This window comes from Synchiropus splendidus, chromosome 1 (genome assembly GCF_027744825.2).
Source record: "Synchiropus splendidus isolate RoL2022-P1 chromosome 1, RoL_Sspl_1.0, whole genome shotgun sequence".
In the NCBI taxonomy this organism is placed as follows: domain Eukaryota; kingdom Metazoa; phylum Chordata; class Actinopteri; order Syngnathiformes; family Callionymidae; genus Synchiropus; species Synchiropus splendidus.
The window spans coordinates 53,517,563-53,534,208 of NC_071334.1; the positions used below are offsets into that span (position 1 = coordinate 53,517,563).

A 16,646-nucleotide genomic window follows, 5' to 3' on the forward strand; every position below is an offset into this window, starting at 1 on the left:
AATAAAATTTCAGAATCTTCATCTTATTCATCATGTTTTCAAATAAAGATGAATGTACTCATTGAGGACTTTCGTCACAAAGTGTCAATGCATTCGCACTGTGACTCTCACAAAAAATTCCCCAAACTATGAATTACTCTCAATACATGGATAAAATATATATATATATATATATATATATGGACAGTATTGTATGCCCATATATATTGATAAAAGACAAGTGCAGGCGGAACAATCAAGGACGCCTCTTCTTTCGCTCTCACTGGCGATCTATTAATCATCACAATTACCTACAATTATGATAAGGCAATTGCCTGAGCACTACTCGCTAACTAATGTGTTATTATCATAATGTATGTTTTTTTCCCCCGTAGTAAAGTCGGAACCCTTTATGGGGTCGCTTTCTGTTGTGACACGGCCCGGATGTAATTTGATGCAACGCACGCTCCTTTTCCGGTCTCTTTCCCCCACAGCCCCTGGACGAAAATGGTGAGCTACAACGCTGACCTGACAAAATCTGCAAACATCTGGTTTATACAAGTTGTTGATGTCTCAAATTAACCGTATTCCCTTGTCGGCCAAACCTCTTAACAGTTTAGTTGAAGAATTGTAGTGAGATGGTGTTCATTTGGATAAATATGACATTACTTCCTACGGAGCGGCTAAGCGCCGGCTTCAGTGGTTAGCTTATCAATAATATGGAGTGTGCCACGTTTTCGTTGTATTTATACTAAAAATGACAACACTCTTGGCCGTCTCCCGATTTTCCATGATTTTCTAATGTATAAAATCGCATTTGGTACCACTGCTACTCGGGATTTAGCTCCTTCATTAGCCGATGAGCGCTTCCATTAAAACTACCGTTTGTCACGCTATATTTAATGTAGGAATTCATATGTCAGTCAGTCTGGAGTCTTGTCTATGATGTTCTGAAATAAATGTCTGAACATATGAATTATACTGATTCACAATGCATAACTGAGACAAGACGCAAGAGGTCCAACTGCGACTAAAACTGTTTCAAACGCTTTACTGATTTATTTCCCTTCATCCCACCCACTCTCTGTGCCACAGACGAAGGGAACATCATCTTTCGGTAAGCGCCGGAACAAGACGCACACCCTGTGCCGTCGTTGTGGGTCCAAAGCCTACCACCTGCAGAAGTCCACCTGTGGCAAGTGTGGTTACCCGGAGAAGCGCAAGAGAAAGTGTAAGTCCGCTTTGTCTGAGTTGTTTGTTTGAATAAGTAAGTTATCTGTTTGGAATCTGATTTCTAATCATCCTAATGAATGACTGGAAAAGGTTTGCTAAAATATTTGAAGTGGGAGTTTTTACATTTTATCTCTGGCGACTTTGTATAATTTCACTGTGGATGGCATGCACGATTAAACCTAATATCCGACCCATAAAAGCTGCTGACTGATGATGGAGAAAATTAATGTCTGAACAAATGAAATCACAGTGATATCAGTGTTTCCTCTGAGGTCAGCAGCAGTCAGTTGCATCTCTTCTGTCACGTACCGAAAGCCTTACTTGAATATAATGTAATCTTGTTGAACAGAAGATGTTTTGTGCTTACTTCTCTAAAGGTTTGCTTAACATTCATTCATGGGTAAATTGAAGGTACAGCCTGGAAGGATTCAACCATTTTTATGTTGTTTTCAGATAACTGGAGTGCCAAGGCAAAGAGGAGGAATACCACTGGTACCGGCCGTCTCAGACACATGAAGGTTGTCTACCGTCGATTCAGGTAAGAATGTCTTAATGCCCACTTCATTGTTGAAGATGTTGCGCTGGTTATATTTTTAACCTTCATTGGCTAAGCATCCTGCGTTCAGCCTACGTCCCAGTTACGGTTTGTCAGTGAAATAAGTTTTTTTTTTTTTATTTATTTTTTACCTGGTGTGATCTAAACATAGCTCTCAGCTGAACTGTTACAGTAGCAGCAAAGGCTGGCTTTTTCAAAGTGCAGAAAAAGGTGTTGCTATCTTGAGTGATGTTGTGATACAAAGAAGAATAACTTGACCGCAGCAACATTTTAGACTGTTGTCCGACCCGGTAAAGACTGCTGGCCGATGATGGGTGAAAATAAATGTCTGAACAAATGAAATCACAGTGATATTACTGTTTTCTCTGAGGTCATCAACAGTCTGATACCACTTTCCATAGTCAATTGTCATTAAATGGACACAGATCAGGTGTAAAATAGATTCCTTCATTCATAAATGGCTACACAAACATCAACTTTGACCACTTGTTACGGTTATTACATTGGTTGTTTTGTTTTTTTTTTCCAGAAATGGCTTCCGGGAAGGCACTGCCCCCAAACCCAAGCGTGCAGCAGTTGGTGCCTCCAGCTCTTCATAAATGACACATTTTTGGTTAAATAAATGTGATGAACCATAGTCTCTCCTGGATCTTTTTTGTGTCGCATTTTAAATGACATACTGCTAACTGATAAACACAACCCCTTCAGTCTGCAAGTTTGCCAGTAATGGCCCTAAAAACAAGTTAAGAAAGCAGTGTTGTTTCATCACAGACCAACATGTTTCCCCCTGCATACATGTATGAAAACAAATGTCCACACTGAATCAAGCTTTCATTGATGGGAAGCATTTATTAAGTTACACCTGACTTAAATCACCTGATCACTAAATGTGACATGTGAATCTAATTCCATGAATAATTGCTCTTTGCTGGCAGCTCCTGCGATTCCATAAATAGCCGCTGGCACTCGAATATTGAAATTCAGTTGGAGTGCCATCACTTGGATGTAGTGTAGAACATTCAGCCAAATGGACTGCCACACACAGCAAGTTGGTGAGAGTTGGTTTCACCATCTAAAGACTTAGAGAAAAGAGCATGGATCCTGAGTGGTAGTAATGTGTATCATAGTACAGGAGGTGCAGTACTCTGAAGTAATATTTCATTCCACGCAGGTTTTGGACTGAAGTTATTAGTCCAATTCAGCTTTTCCACCTGAGACAATGGCTCCCTGTGTGACTGCAAGCAAAGCCTCATGCTCTTGTTGCAGTATACCTGTAGATGCTGAGATGAAGACAAGGCTCATGGGAGTCTTTTAACTTGGGATGGTGTTCGAGGTGAAGGAGGAGGAAACTGAAAAGCTGGGAAATCCTGAAGACATGTTGCCTAAATTGCTATATAATGAGTGTGACAGTGATCCATCTTTGGATAGACCAGGAATGCACAACTGGTGCATTAGGATCGATGTAAACGAACTACTCATACCATATTTGATAAACTAGAAATGGCTGAGTGACTGTTCACCAGAAGAGGGCGGTAAACAGGAAATTCTAGCAGCACATTTCTTTCCATAGGAAGTCAAGCAGGTGAAAACTAGCCAACATAACATTAACATTTGATTGTAAAACTCGACCAACAGATTTCACCGTCAGACTCAATCCAGAGCCAGCTGGTAAAGTGGCTATTCATTGTTCAATAACAATTGAAAGTCGCATACACCTATTGTCAACATGAGGTCACGCCAGCAGCAGCCACTTCAACACACGTGAAAAAAAAAAAAAAAAAGCTTTTACGTTCATGCATCATCATCTGATTTTCCTTTTGTCTTTCTTGGTTTTGCTCATGGAGCCCGGGGCAGAGGACAAGGCAGATGCATGACCACTGGCCTTCAGGTGGTCAAACAACTTGTTCCTGGTGGGGAACTCATGGCTGCAGGTCACACAGCGGAGTATCACTTCTTTCTGCAGGAGATGAAGCACAAACCTTGAAGCTCTTTTAGAGAGACTGCGGACTTCATGAAACAGCAAATGTTTAAAAGGAACCGTTTCTGTTGGAAGCTGAAATTAAATTGCTTTTTAATGGACTTTAAAGGGGGTGACTGATAAATAAGAGACAATCATTCATCCTCCCCATAATTCTAAATAATTGTTGTACAAACCTGGACATCTGGCTCATCCCGCTTGATCGACTTGGCATTCTTCACTTTCTCTTTTCCTCCTCCCTTCTTTCCTTTCATCTTCCCAGAGCTGCTACACAGAAGAGATAATGCATAGAAACACATTTGACCACTGGAAGGGCGGCTCAGCTCATGGAGAGTGGTTTGGCAACAAAGTTAAGGCCAGACTGGTACTTGCTCAAGGGACAGAGTAGAGCCAAACTGCAAGAGATTCTGAGCATCTTTCATAGTGTAAAAGTTGGACAACCCATGATATAAGAATTCCAGCAGGTCTACTTTCTTCCCGTTTCCCCCCCCCCACAATCAGCTGAGACTTATTTGGGTCATGCAGGATGATCCAGCAACAAAGATCTAACCTGTTGGCCTGTGTGGGAAGATCTTCTTGCTGTTCTGGCTCCGGTGGATCCGCTGACTCTTTAGGTATATCGTCTGTACTCTGGACCACAGCTGGCTCCTTCTCTTCCTCCTCTGGAGCACTCTCCTGGAATCATGGATGAGATAGTGTCACATCAATCAGACAAAACATGAAACTGAGATCACTCACATTTACAACTCTCTGTTGTTTCTTTTTCTTCTTCTGCTTCTTCGACAGCCTGAGTGATAAGACATTTTTTTAAATCAAGTGAACAATGTCACACTCTGACATATTGATCATTGTTTTACTTCTGTCTTGGTTTAGCCTCCTCCTCATCTTCTTCTTCTTCTTCTTCTTCTTCTTCATCATCATCATCATCACCATATTTCTTCTCTCCATTCTCCCCTTCTATTTCCCGAGTCTCCTGATTCAGCCCAAGTGACTCCTCCTCTTCCTCTAGTCTCTGTCGAAGCAGAGCGACCATTTCACGATGCTTTTTGGACTTCTCGTGGTTCTTCATGCTATCAAATGAAACATTATGAAACCTTTGTAAATATCAAAAAACATTTAAAAAATTGTGAATGATACACAGAAAGTCCAAGCTGAATTTATACTCACGCCTTGTCAGATTTAAAGGACTTGTCACACGCTGGGCAGTACATGTCATCAAAGTCTTCAATTTCCAGATCATCTATACCAATCTGTGCAGCGTCTGTGAACATATTTCATGAACATTTGAGTAACTGAAGTTGATAAGGGCAGGAGTCTTCTCTGTGATCACAGAGGAGTCTCACAGCTGTGGTGGTCAATTGTAATATGTACGTAAGACAAGTCACAAAAGTGACGTTTGAGTGATCAAATTTTAAAACAGACTGACCCCATCCCTCGCCATTTTCCAAAGTGTCCATGTCCAACTCGTCCTCTTCACTCTCTGACGCATCTCCAAATGTCTCTCCATACTCGGCCTCCATCTGCTGCAGCCCCTTCTCCAGTTCAGACATGTCCACCCAGCTCTGCTCCTTGTACTCCTCGGCAAGTCTTTGTAAAAGACGGATTTTACAAAATGATCTACACAGAAACAAAACATTTTCCACCTCACTTTGCTTGGCTGAGCTTTTGCTTCCTCCTCAATTCCTCCATCTTCTTGATCTTCTCCGCATTCTGCTCCTCCACCAGCTTTCTGTGGGCCTGGACTCTCCGGTCCCGTTTGCGAACAAATGCGACCAGCTGACGGACAAGCTCGTTCCGCTCTTTCCTGCCCTTTTCCCTGGTCTTCTTGTTCTCCTTCTCCATCGCTCTTTTCTCCCAGCGGTTGGACGCTTGCCTGGTATCATACTCCTCCTTCCAGGCAAAGTTTTTCCGTGTGCAGAAGCTCTGCCAGTAGCCATAAAACATGTGAACCACCTGTGAGGGAAAAAAAAACAGAATTATAAATGATGAATATTTGAATGTCAAGAAACTATATAGCAGTCTAAGTTTTTAAATATAGCTGTATGACACTTGGATGTTTGCTTACCGTGTCATAGTCACTCTGAGAATCTCCAAATGGTGGAAACTCTTCATCATCTTCCTCGTCCACTTTGCTGTTCTCCATCTCCTCTTTCACTATGGATTCGAACAGATTCCTGTAGACGGTGTAAAAGCTCTGAACGCAACATGAAGGAAAGCATAGCACAGGTTGTTAGTGGGAGCCATGGTCTTGGGAGCCATAAATAACAAACCTTTTCATCATCACCATAACCAGAATAGCAGGTGACAGTGAAGTACTGCAGCAGGTCGATACTATCATCCTCATAGTCACCGCTTAAACCTCCTTTCAGCAGAGCATCCCTGTGATTGTCATACCTGCCAGAAATGTAGGAGGAAATATGAACTTGCAAAAGTGTAACACAGTCGTGGGGGAATAACCAACTCAATAATAGCAGAACACTCACCAAGCTCTCTCCTGTGGATCACTGAGAACATCATAAGCTGCCTGAATCAACTTGAATTGTTCTGCTGCGTCTTCTGCATTATCCAAGTTCTTATCTGTAAGGTACAGTCGCAAAAAAGGCTGTACATGATTGCAATATTCTTTTCTCTACTTCACTGTTTTTATATACTGATTTTAAGTCATTAGTTCTTTGATGTGGTTCATTTTGCTCTTTTCATACTTGGCAAGTCTCTCAAAACAAGCTCATACAAATGTTCACTGAAATTCGAACGCTTACCTGGATGCCATTTAAGTGCGAGTTTACGGTACGCCTTTTTCAGATCATCATCTCCGGCGTCTCGCTTTACACCCAGCACTTCATAGTGGCATTTCATCTTGAAATACCGACACAACTCAAAACATACAGCGAAGAATGGTCAGTCCAGTGCTTCCATCACGTTGTTGCCCAGTTAGCGAGGAGCTAGCCACAACATGCTAGCGCCGGTGAGACGCCGTCACCACGGCAATATATAACTTCAAAGAAAAGTCACTTTACGACTCGGTAAGCATATTAAGCGTAATTGATAATACGTTTTAAAACCGAGAGAAATTTAATAACTGCCCTGCGTCGACATACACGTCCTTAGAGCGGATCTCGTTTAATCTCGCGACACTTTCTACGAACGGTGTCGAAAGTTTAGTTTCGTAATTATTAAGTCATACGTGAAGATCCTTACCACTATAATTCCTAATAATTTGCAGTATAAAACATTCTATCCGGTATATTAACATCTACAGATAAGGTTTGATCATGTTTAGGGACCATTCGCAGTATTACCTCCTTTCAACAGGGGTCGCTGCGGCACTAAGTGTTTGAGTTTCCACTTCCTGCTGTACAGTGGAAAACATGTCTACGCTCAAGAGAAAACGTGGAGGAAAACACGCTGTCGTGAAAAACGCAAAGAAAGTAAAATTCGCCGATGGAAGTGACAAGACTCCGATCGACACAGAGTTGGAGATCAAGAATGAAGTCACAGTTCCCGCTCCGGTTTCAATGGTGGGATATTGAGTTGGTTGTCGTATGGCTGTTGCTGTCGGTCTCTTAGATACACAACATTAATGCCGCATTCCATGTCAGCTAAACTTGTCAAAATGTTATTGACAGTGTTTTGAAGTGACTGTACTCGTTGCTATTACAGGGGAAATGGGTCAACAAGGAAAGAGTTCTTATTTTTTCCTCAAGAGGCATTGACTTCAGAACGAGACACTTGATGCAGGACCTCAGGACCATGATGCCCCATGCTAAATCAGGTTAGCATGAAACAAAACCTCCGACAACACCACAATATGTGATCTGGTATGACTATCGTTTCTTTGCCTTCAGATACAAAAATGGACCGAAAAGACAAGCTGTTTGTTATCAACGAGGTCAGTCCCCTGCATGGAAGTCGTCAATGTAGTCATGTTCTCAACGAAGACTTGCAAGAATTTATCGTGATTCGCTTGGCATTTCGGTACTTATGCTTTACAATCTGTTCTTATTTTTCGTGATTTCAGGTGTGTGAGATAAAGAACTGCAACAAATGCATCTTTTTCGAAGCCAAGAAGAAGCAGGACTTGTACATGTGGTCAGTATAAGATGCTCATTGGAAGCAATGCCATTCGTGTGTGATTGAGTCGTTTTTCATTTTTCGCAACGCAGGATTTCAAACAGTCCTCGGGGACCCTCAGCAAAATTCCTGGTTCAAAACAGTAAGTGGCACATTTCCATGAGCATTTAAGAAAGGACGCGTTTTTTTGTTCCGAGGTTTACATGTTGCATTTCACTCAGTTCACACACTGGCAGAGCTCAAGATGACAGGGAACTGCCTGAAGGGATCCAGACCACTGTTGTCATTTGACCCGGTGAGAACTGCTGTTCATGTACTGGCCACTGAAACATTGTTTAATCAAAATTAGTGATGTTTAGAGTGAGATTAGAGGCTGTCTGCTTGCATTTTGGATTCAACTTATTATAGCAATTCAATCGAACTTAATTCGGGAATTAGTTTATCAAGAAAGCTGTGAATTTTTAATTTTTTTGTGGGGAAGATTGATGTCTAGAGAGGAATGCGTGTAACAGAACCACTCATCAAAGACAGATAACACAACATTCAAGTGTAAATATTGGGCGATATTTCACTCCTCTTCTGCAGTGCATACCTCAGTCAGGTGTTTCTGCATTGTGAACATCAATTGACTGAGGTTAAGATCACTCGCCACAAGAAGTTGACCTAACATTCTGAACTAGAAAACAACTTTGTCAGCATATCGTCTGTATTAATAGAAAGCATGTTAATCTTTATCTTAGCAGACGCATTTGTTATATTATACTATTCGTGATGTAGCCAATACAGCCATGCACTTTATGATTCCATCTATGCTTCTCGTACACCTGCTGCCATTTTGACTTGTTACACTCTACAGAAATTTGATGCAGAGCCCCACTACGCCTTACTGAAGGAACTCTTCATCCAGGTTTGTGTTGGAATTGTATGAAATAATTACCGTTTTGCACCTTATATTTATGAACATTTGTTTCCCATTTTCAGACTTTTTCAACACCACGTTATCACCCAAAGAGTCAGCCATTTGTCGACCATGTCTTCACATTCACAATAGCAGACGATAGGATATGGTTCAGAAATTACCAGGTAACCATTTTTGTATCCAAAATTGCATGGGAAAAATGTGTTGCATTAATACATTGATACAATAAAATAAAATACACGCATTAAATATTTACTTATTCACACATCTTTTGTTTTTTGAACTCTTACATTTACAGAGTTTAACTGGGATCGATTTAGATTGGTCGAAGAAGCTTTTACTGTAAAGAAGAGGTGACAGCCAGTAACTTTTTTTAGAGTAATGCATATCACAATAGTAAATGTGGTTGTCTTTCATTGTTTGAGAGCGGCACACGTGGTGGGGGCGCTGGTTTGTTGATTAGGCTGGGTATTGCTAGGACTCAATATCTATATATTGTAGTATAGAGGTGTGGATAAGGTACATAATGATGTATTGTAATATGTTGTATTGAGCTATTATTTTAAGGGATAAATGAATAATACAGAAAAGCATGTGACAACGTAACACACACACACACACACACACACACACACACACACACACACACAAAGGTATTAAGAAAGCAAGGCACGTTCATATTTTGTGTCTTTGAGTTTGTTGTTTGAGATAAGCAAAATAAAAACGGATACACTGATTATTAGCTGTGCCACTTGGTGAGGATGCTATCGCCTGTTATCTTTTTATATCAACGAGGGAAATACTCCTGCATTCTGGTCCCCTTCTGAATGTCTTTTTCCGATTCATTCTACTCTTTTAGATCATTGAAGAGGACGCCTCACTTGTAGAGATTGGCCCTCGCTTTGTTCTCAACCTCATTAAGATCTTTCAGGGGAGCTTTGGAGGCTCCACTTTGTTTGAAAACGCAAACTTCAAGTCGCCTAATATGGTGAAGTATTTCTTCAAAAGTTGCCTTCACAACAGTGTGCTCAAATTTGTGCCAAGTGTAATCCTTATTATATTCTTACAGCACCGTCGAGAGATTCGACTTGCAGCTGCAGCTAGAGTGCGTGAGAAGCAGATGGTGAAGGAGCTGCTGAAAACCAAGAGAAGTGAACCAAGATCACTTATATCCTCCGACGTTACAGCTGATGTCTTTGCCACACCAGTGGAAAAAAACCCAGTTCAGATCGAGGCAGAACCTCCTGCGCCAAAAGAGCCGAAACGCAACAAACACAAAGCTTTCAAAAGACAGCGGAAGCAGATGGCACGTCGGTAACTCGGTGGACTGATTGATGAAAGAATGGTTTGTGTAGTTAGTGTTAAAATCATTTCTATGATGTTCAGTACAAAGTTCCATCCCAGACGACTATCAGTTGTCTGCAGTACATATTTTGTATCAGAAATAAAAGATCAGTTTGGTCCTGTATTTTTTTTTTTTTTTTTGTCGTTGGCAAATTAACATTTTGTTTAGTTCCAATCAGGCTGAGACCATTTCCAAAGGCAACACAAAAAAGTCCTGAGATAGTGTTTATTTTCTTCATTTGTTAATGGAGAAAAGTCAGCAGCCTACTGTACATGTTCACCAAGGTTTGTTTCAGGTAAATATAACAAGTTCACAAGAAATTAAAGTACACAGATCCACTATCAAAGTGCAGGGATGGGCAAATGTGCTTTGGAAGCCCTCTGAACCGGTCTCAAATGTGTGTGCTCACTCCACTTCCTCATCAGGACAACAGTAATATTCCACGAAGCAGATCTGTCCATCATCATTTCTGACCAGGTACTGGAGCGAGAGGAAGCCACGGTTGTCTGTTCTCACTGACACTTTACAGGACAAAGCCAGAGCCTTGGTGGACGGCTTCAGCAAGGACATCTTATACCTGTGATGGAAAAAAAAAAAAGTTTCCAGGCCTGGTCCACATTTTCCCGAGCCAACTCTTCCAAATCTTATTAAAGTCCTTAACAGTCAAATTGATATTTATAGCACAAGCCACTTGAATCAAATACCTGTTTGTTTGTGTTTTGCTGCAGCGGAATAATTCCATCATCTCCGAGTCTTTGGGGTAATCATAGTGAGCATTCCCAGAATTCCCAAAAGTAGACAAACTAAATGGATATGAAAGAGAAAAAAGTCAGACTTATTAAATGGCCAAGTTCAGGCGGGTGTCATTAATGAGTAATGTAATATTGACTGAAATGTATGCAATGAAACAATAATGAAGCCATGAGGGGTCTCCAACATGGAGCCTACGTGCACCGGGTATATCACAGAGACCAAGGGAGTAGTCCATTGTGGTTAAAAAAAAAAAAAGTATTTTTCCTTTACCTGGTTTGAATCTTCAGATATGGGCAAAATATTCCAAAATACACAGTGCAGCATTTGAGTTGCTATTTTATGGTGATGTTTGGACTGAATCTCATTTACGTGTGACTATGTACAAGCATTTTAGAGGCCTCACATTTCTCATTATTATACATTTAAACATCGACAACAAACCGGAAGTATGGCTGTGTTGGAGACATGGTGATCTGTAGCACTTCACTGGTCATGTCAAGCTCAGAAAAAGCTTCTTTGAGGCTTTCAGACATCAGGATCACCTGAAACAACAATATAGTAAGCTAGCAACATTGTCTTTTAATCATCATGATATCAACAAATGTTTCTTTTGGATGCCATTTTCGCTGACAGCGTTCGGTGAGACATCAATCACTGCCATTGAAAACAGAAATTTCCAATCCAAATTACATGACTCAATTTCATTTTCCTACTTCAAAAAGTCAGGTGGCACGATTCATGACAGTGAACTGTCTGGAACAAAGCTTTTCACATGCATGAAGAAAATACCAGAAACTACCCTAACAAATTGGAGGCCAGTTTGAAATACCAGCCAACATTTCTACACATTCACTTATTTCAACCTTGTTGGTCACATTGCTGCTGCAGAAATCAAAGTCAATCGGTTCCTCTGGCTCTTGTGTGTTGATCTTGCAGACGGTCACCACACCACCCTCTTCTAGGAACAGAGTCAGAGGGTAGCCATATCCACGGTAGCACATCCGCAGGGCTGTTGACATCCCTGTAGCATCGATGGATGAATGGAAGACAAAACAAAGGACAGTTGTGGTGTTGAGGTGTGTCATAAAAATCCCATCGGAAGATTGCAGGCCAAATATGTATCTCTGACCGACAAAATATGAAGTGGTGTGCTACAGATTGATTCTTGTGTGTGTGATTAAGTAATGGTGTCAATGAATCAGTTGTCTCCTGGTTTTACCTGGCAATGTGCTCCCGCCAAAGATGCTGAGACAATCCAGCAGTACAGTGAGGTTGACTTGAAAACCCACCAGGTCTTCTTTTATCGTGAATTCTTGAAAAATCTCGGCCTGAAGTCACAATGAGACCATCCATCTTCATTTAGGTCAGGCAAAAGGGTATTTATTAAGATTCCACGGACCAACCTGGATGAAGGCGTTGGCTTGAAGACATTTGGAGTCCTCCACTGTTACCTTCAGGCCATTAGGTGTTGCTGTGAAGATGGCGTGATCTTTGAATGTGATGGCCTTCAGTATGTTGGAGAGGTTGCGAGCGTTATCCAGACTGGCCACCAGAGCGTACTCCTCATTGTCGCCCTGGGATTGTGTTGACAGAGGCATTGTGACGCTAAGATAAAAGAAATGAAGTAAGACAATATATTTGCATCCAGAGAAATCACATTGTTAGATCTGAATTCATCATTATATTTCACATAAAACATGGTAATGAGGCCTGTTGAGCAGCAGTGTAGCGGTTAGTACTCTAGTCTTACAGCTAGGTTTGATTCCAGCCTGAATATAACTAATGGAGTGAACCAGGGTTTGTATTAGGCTCCTCCTTAATGGTCTATGATCTGTAGTGGAATATCTGGCACAGGTGCAGCCTTCCATCCATGGCATGGGATGAGGAATTCATTGGGAAAACAAAGCCACTATCACGGCTCTCTTTTAAGCCGTTTTATAACCAAGTGATTACCTCGAAGCTCTGGCTTTGATTTTTGGAGATTATAAAATGGAAACTTTTGAAATTGTACACGACTCACACCAGACGTCTCAGCAGGTATTTTTTCTTTACTCAGGGCAAGTTGAAAATGGAAAAAAGTGGATTCAAAGTCACGAATTGTGATCTTATAAGCTCTATAAAACAGTAGTCAGGACAGGGGAAATCGATTTAGGGAATCCGTTCACATAGAAAGTGACAACTAACCACAAGTAGACACTGATGTTGGAGTGAGCATTGCTATAACAACACATTAAACAATTATCTCGTCACCATCATTTGTACAATTATTTTGATTTGACACGTCAAAACATGACAGCAACAATTATTACAACAAGTAACGTAAGTGCTAGCACCACTAGCTGCAACATTGGCCAAAATGAGTAGATCACATGCATTTCCCAAATTACGTGTAACTTGTTATATTGACAGACTCGACCTTCGCGTATACATTTATCAGAAGGATGATAAGGTACAGAGGTTAGCGTAGCATCACTTACGAATGTTTTGGTAGCACAAACACCTTTTCCGAAGACAGGCGCTCAGCAGCCACAACTTCCTGTCCTTCGCCCACTTCCGGGTGGTTCATGCGCATGTCTGTTTCCAGATAGTTCGCTGTCGTCCAAAACAAACCAAACGTTTTTTGTTAAGCGCTCCTTGTCCAGGTAATTATCGGCCATATCTTCAGTTTACAGCAGTTATTATACTTCATTGCGATATTATTGGTTGAAATATTTGAAATTCATTGAGTTAATCGTCTAGCGGCGAAGTGAAGCTAATGGTAACTAGCGCTTAGCAGCGTCGTGACGACGGTCGTGAGATTTCCTGAGACACCTACACGAAGCTTCGGGAACTGTTTTATGTGACATTAATTAATTATATAAACAAAATATTCTTTGGTCAATGTATATGAAACAAATAGGCAGATAATTTCAAATATGTTTGTTAGCATGTTATTACACCATATACCACGTTCTAACACTATGGTTGCCTTTATTTAAATGCGCTGCACAGCGAGCGGTAGATATTTTTACCTGCTGTTTGAGTTCGATTGCTCTTGTGTTATATGAGGGGCGAGCAAACTGTTTTGACGTGTCCGTCCGTGGTTGGAGCACTGTTTTCTTTCAAGTGCACTGTAATCAAAGTTGTCAGTCGTGTTTGTTAAAACAGTCTAAAAACGATTGGCACCGATATTTGGCTTTCTTTGGTTTGGTTTTATGGGTCAGCTGTCTCTTGGACACCTAGGAGCAGCTGTTTCGTGTGGCTTTGTGTGTTTCATTTTTCTGACATCCATTCTTGAGCCACAAGTGGATGGCCAGATGTCTCACTCATGTTATTAGCATCACCAATACTTCATACAACTCTGAAATTATGCACATCATGAAACTAAACATTTTAAATTATTTTGTACCTTGTCGTTAGTTTGCAGAATTATTATTGTATTTTTTTCAAACAGCTATTTTGGTTGTCAAGACAACTTTTCTGTGGTGAATCTATCTTGTACTATTGATAGCTTGTTTATGACAAATGACTGTGCAACCTAGTTCGTACTGTAAATGTTTTCTGTCTGAGAAGCTCTTGCATAAAAAAATTACTGTGATTTTTTTGTGAGGCAGGCTCTCTTTGGTGTCCTGACTAAGCTACAGTCATGGTCTGCATTCCTTGCATCGTCATTCCTGTCCTGTTGTGGGTCTACAAGAGGTTCCTGGAGCCAATCATCTATCCTTTCATTTCTCCATTCATCAACACATTCTGGACCAAGAAAGCAGTGCAGGAGTCTGATACAAATGAGAGTGGAAAATCAAATGGAATTCAAAAGGTATCTGAATGAGAATCAGAAACAGCTTCAATGGCCAGCGTAACAAGTGATATACAGGAATTATTTTCAGTCTGGTGGTGAATCTCAGAAAACATTTCAGTTCCTTATTACTTTCTTCCAGATATGTCTCTACAAATGTTCTTTTAAAGTTATCGATTTACTGTAATTGATTTTCATTTTCTGGACTTCTTCAGAACTATTACTGCTGTAAACATAAATTCAATGTGACGGCGCGATTTTTAGCTTCACCAGTCATTGCAGGAAACAAACTAAAATCATCATTATGTTTTTAATGTCATTCACTTTCTTGTCTTTCAGTCTGAACTTAATGGTGCAGCAACTGCGAATGGATCCACTATAGAAGGAAACAAGAAGATGGACTGACAGAATGGATTCATGTCTTTAAGAATGTGTAAATATTTAATCAGATAAATTTAGTCATTGTGCTGATATTTATAGCTGATATTTAACTCATCCATCATCTTAAATGGCACTAAACAATTTCACCATTTCCTTCTTATTTCTGAAACGGGTTTAACATTTGTTTTTATCATAAATGATGACATTTTCCACCATCTGTGAATTCAATAAAGTAATTCCCTCATGAGCTTTGTTGTTTTTTGTGATGATTGTTAAAAAGTTACAATGGATGAAAGCTTTATTTTTGTTAATATGCGGCTAAAACAATTATCCCACTATTTGTTTATAGTTTATAGCATTTACAGTGATAGGCATTTGATGTATCTCGAATTTTATTATGTGTTCACGCCACAGACTTTATGGTTGTCTAGGAAGCGCTCATGCTTTTAAAGAGAAAAAACTGCCATCTAGTGGTCGTTTTGTGCTATGCCAAATCACAGTGTCACAACTAAGCCCTATTCCTCATGTACAGCAATCTTTGTGTGGGACCTTCGGCAGGTATATCTGAAGTATATATTCTTATTATAAGAGATCATTTCTAGTGGGCCATTTCAATTAATTATAGATTCATCATTCGAATTGATATTTTGAAAGGTTTTCATTCCTAATATGATAACCAGAATAGGAAGTGGTTATATGAATAGTTTTCATGTTGATTGATCACAGCGATATATTTTTTATTTATTTATTTTTGTTACAGCAATATCTGCTGTTCGTCTCCTCCCAGACTTTAACGTCATCGACGTAGTTGACTGTACGTGCAACGTCATTACGCAAGATGCTGCGACGTGGAAAACATGGAGGAAATGACTATGTAGAGTAAACTTCACTTTCTCTTATTCACTGTAGTTTGCGGATTCGTCGTCCCCAGGGTCGACCGGTAAATACACCTGGACACTGTTTTCCTTGGTGTCGACAGGCCTATTGTTGAATCATCTAAGTGGTCGCCGGAGCAGCCGCGGAAACAGCGAGAAGCGTTTATGACAGGTAAGCTAAAGGCTCAGCTGATTGCAAACATGCAGGATGTGTGACCAGAGCGCTCACCACTGGGTTCATGAAACACTTATTAAGATTTAGATTACAGTCGGCGCACCGTGTTAGATGGTCAGTTAATGATTGATACATCCTGAAAGTGAATGAACGGCGGGACGTAACCCGGCCAAGTTAATAAGCCAAGGATTACAGCCGTCATTCATTTATAGTTCGAATAAAACTAGAGTAACAAGAAACGGTGTGATGCTTATGCTAGACAGTACAGTAGGGCGTTAAGACGTATTTTTTTTAAATTAAATTTTTTTTTGCATTCCATAAAATGTTTTATAAGATGGCAGCCCAGGTTTGGCTTTAATCGTGTGAAATCGAGGTGTGCTGGCGTAGAGACGTTTGAAACACCTGTATGCCAAAGGTGTGCCTTTTGCAGAGGACAAAACAAACGTCCTGGTTTACATCCGTGATCATGTCATTTCCATGGATACTTGCAATAACAAAATCTCCTTATGAATAACTGTACACCTGCAATTGCGGCTCATTATGCTGTCATCTGTATAGAACGAAATGTTGACAAATGAACAGACTGCAAGACAAGTTTCAATAAAT

At 40.5% G+C, this 16,646-nt stretch overlaps 6 protein-coding genes and 3 non-coding genes across 10 annotated transcripts in view; 7 read left to right on the top strand and 2 right to left on the bottom strand.

The window, feature by feature from the left end:
- The first annotated feature begins 374 nt into the window (after positions 1-374).
- rpl37 (ribosomal protein L37) lies at positions 375-2,405 on the top strand. The gene is made up of 4 exons (XM_053871001.1): positions 375-489; positions 1,075-1,210; positions 1,666-1,750; positions 2,298-2,405. The coding sequence occupies exons 1-4, from the start codon at positions 487-489 to the stop codon at positions 2,365-2,367; spliced, it is 294 nt and encodes a 97-aa protein (XP_053726976.1). The 5' UTR covers positions 375-486; the 3' UTR covers positions 2,368-2,405.
- LOC128752999 (small nucleolar RNA SNORD72) lies at positions 913-990 on the top strand. The gene has a single exon (XR_008413750.1). It is a non-coding gene; the product is annotated as a small nucleolar RNA SNORD72 (small nucleolar RNA).
- LOC128753000 (small nucleolar RNA SNORD72) lies at positions 1,414-1,491 on the top strand. The gene has a single exon (XR_008413751.1). It is a non-coding gene; the product is annotated as a small nucleolar RNA SNORD72 (small nucleolar RNA).
- On the bottom strand, positions 1,463-9,050 carry dnajc21 (DnaJ heat shock protein family (Hsp40) member C21). Of its 2 annotated transcripts, none has more exons than XM_053870954.1 (12): positions 6,506-9,050; positions 6,230-6,323; positions 6,017-6,140; positions 5,812-5,940; positions 5,395-5,699; positions 5,173-5,333; positions 4,914-5,007; positions 4,604-4,816; positions 4,485-4,533; positions 4,297-4,421; positions 3,923-4,013; positions 1,463-3,725 (listed from the first exon to the last, which is right to left on the bottom strand). In XM_053870954.1, exons 1-12 carry the CDS (start codon positions 6,600-6,602, stop codon positions 3,570-3,572), a joined length of 1,638 nt encoding a protein of 545 aa, XP_053726929.1. In that variant the 5' UTR covers positions 6,603-9,050; the 3' UTR covers positions 1,463-3,569. The 2 variants fall into 2 exon arrangements, with proteins under 2 accessions (XP_053726929.1, XP_053726937.1); XM_053870962.1 differs by having other exon boundaries at positions 3,923-4,010; positions 6,506-9,048.
- On the top strand, positions 2,067-2,145 carry LOC128753001 (small nucleolar RNA SNORD72). Its single transcript, XR_008413752.1, has one exon. It is a non-coding gene; the product is annotated as a small nucleolar RNA SNORD72 (small nucleolar RNA).
- Positions 7,075-10,199, top strand: bxdc2 (brix domain containing 2). The gene is made up of 10 exons (XM_053870976.1): positions 7,075-7,264; positions 7,407-7,518; positions 7,592-7,635; positions 7,765-7,835; positions 7,910-7,959; positions 8,039-8,112; positions 8,674-8,724; positions 8,799-8,900; positions 9,596-9,724; positions 9,806-10,199. Exons 1-10 carry the CDS (start codon positions 7,115-7,117, stop codon positions 10,052-10,054), a joined length of 1,032 nt encoding a protein of 343 aa, XP_053726951.1. The 5' UTR covers positions 7,075-7,114; the 3' UTR covers positions 10,055-10,199.
- On the bottom strand, positions 10,195-13,867 carry rad1 (RAD1 homolog (S. pombe)). The gene is made up of 8 exons (XM_053870988.1): positions 13,846-13,867; positions 13,312-13,426; positions 12,238-12,439; positions 12,054-12,162; positions 11,698-11,855; positions 11,276-11,376; positions 10,786-10,884; positions 10,195-10,658 (listed from the first exon to the last, which is right to left on the bottom strand). The coding sequence occupies exons 2-8, from the start codon at positions 13,404-13,406 to the stop codon at positions 10,487-10,489; spliced, it is 936 nt and encodes a 311-aa protein (XP_053726963.1). The 5' UTR covers positions 13,407-13,426; positions 13,846-13,867; the 3' UTR covers positions 10,195-10,486.
- Positions 13,356-15,228, top strand: LOC128762634 (UPF0729 protein C18orf32 homolog). The gene is made up of 3 exons (XM_053871012.1): positions 13,356-13,476; positions 14,428-14,630; positions 14,949-15,228. The coding sequence occupies exons 2-3, from the start codon at positions 14,460-14,462 to the stop codon at positions 15,012-15,014; spliced, it is 237 nt and encodes a 78-aa protein (XP_053726987.1). The 5' UTR covers positions 13,356-13,476; positions 14,428-14,459; the 3' UTR covers positions 15,015-15,228.
- Positions 15,229-15,844: 616 nt separating this feature from the next.
- dym (dymeclin) overlaps positions 15,845-16,646 on the top strand; it is a 48,420-nt gene continuing 47,618 nt past the window's right edge. The window contains exon 1 of the mRNA XM_053873146.1: positions 15,845-16,037. The gene's annotated coding sequence lies outside the window, so the exon portion shown is untranslated. The remainder of the gene's footprint in view (positions 16,038-16,646) is intronic.

What these genes read in the sequence shown, in the direction of transcription:
- rpl37 (XM_053871001.1), top strand. An exon ending in GGAGAAGCGCAAGAGAAAGT is followed by an intron (nt 1,211 to 1,665) that starts GTAAGTCCGCTT and finishes TGTTGTTTTCAG; the next exon opens with ATAACTGGAGTGCCAAGGCA. An exon ending in GTTGTCTACCGTCGATTCAG is followed by an intron (nt 1,751 to 2,297) that starts GTAAGAATGTCT and finishes TTTTTTTTCCAG; the next exon opens with AAATGGCTTCCGGGAAGGCA.
- dnajc21 (XM_053870954.1), bottom strand. Translation starts at nt 6,602, where the DNA reads ATGAAATGCCACTATGAAGTGCTGGGTGTAAAGCGAGACGCCGGAGAT. An exon ending in CTTCCCACACAGGCCAACAG is followed by an intron (nt 4,014 to 4,296) that starts GTTAGATCTTTG and finishes TCTTCTGTGTAG; the next exon opens with CAGCTCTGGGAAGATGAAAG. An exon ending in GGGATGAGCCAGATGTCCAG is followed by an intron (nt 3,726 to 3,922) that starts GTTTGTACAACA and finishes CATCTCCTGCAG; the next exon opens with AAAGAAGTGATACTCCGCTG.
- bxdc2 (XM_053870976.1), top strand. Translation starts at nt 7,115, where the DNA reads ATGTCTACGCTCAAGAGAAAACGTGGAGGAAAACACGCTGTCGTGAAA. An exon ending in TGAAGGAACTCTTCATCCAG is followed by an intron (nt 8,725 to 8,798) that starts GTTTGTGTTGGA and finishes TCCCATTTTCAG; the next exon opens with ACTTTTTCAACACCACGTTA. An exon ending in TATGGTTCAGAAATTACCAG is followed by an intron (nt 8,901 to 9,595) that starts GTAACCATTTTT and finishes CTACTCTTTTAG; the next exon opens with ATCATTGAAGAGGACGCCTC.
- rad1 (XM_053870988.1), bottom strand. Translation starts at nt 13,406, where the DNA reads ATGCGCATGAACCACCCGGAAGTGGGCGAAGGACAGGAAGTTGTGGCT. An exon ending in TGGCGGGAGCACATTGCCAG is followed by an intron (nt 11,856 to 12,053) that starts GTAAAACCAGGA and finishes TCGATGCTACAG; the next exon opens with GGATGTCAACAGCCCTGCGG. An exon ending in AGCAAAACACAAACAAACAG is followed by an intron (nt 10,659 to 10,785) that starts GTATTTGATTCA and finishes TTTCCATCACAG; the next exon opens with GTATAAGATGTCCTTGCTGA.
- LOC128762634 (XM_053871012.1), top strand. Translation starts at nt 14,460, where the DNA reads ATGGTCTGCATTCCTTGCATCGTCATTCCTGTCCTGTTGTGGGTCTAC. An exon ending in AATCAAATGGAATTCAAAAG is followed by an intron (nt 14,631 to 14,948) that starts GTATCTGAATGA and finishes CTTGTCTTTCAG; the next exon opens with TCTGAACTTAATGGTGCAGC.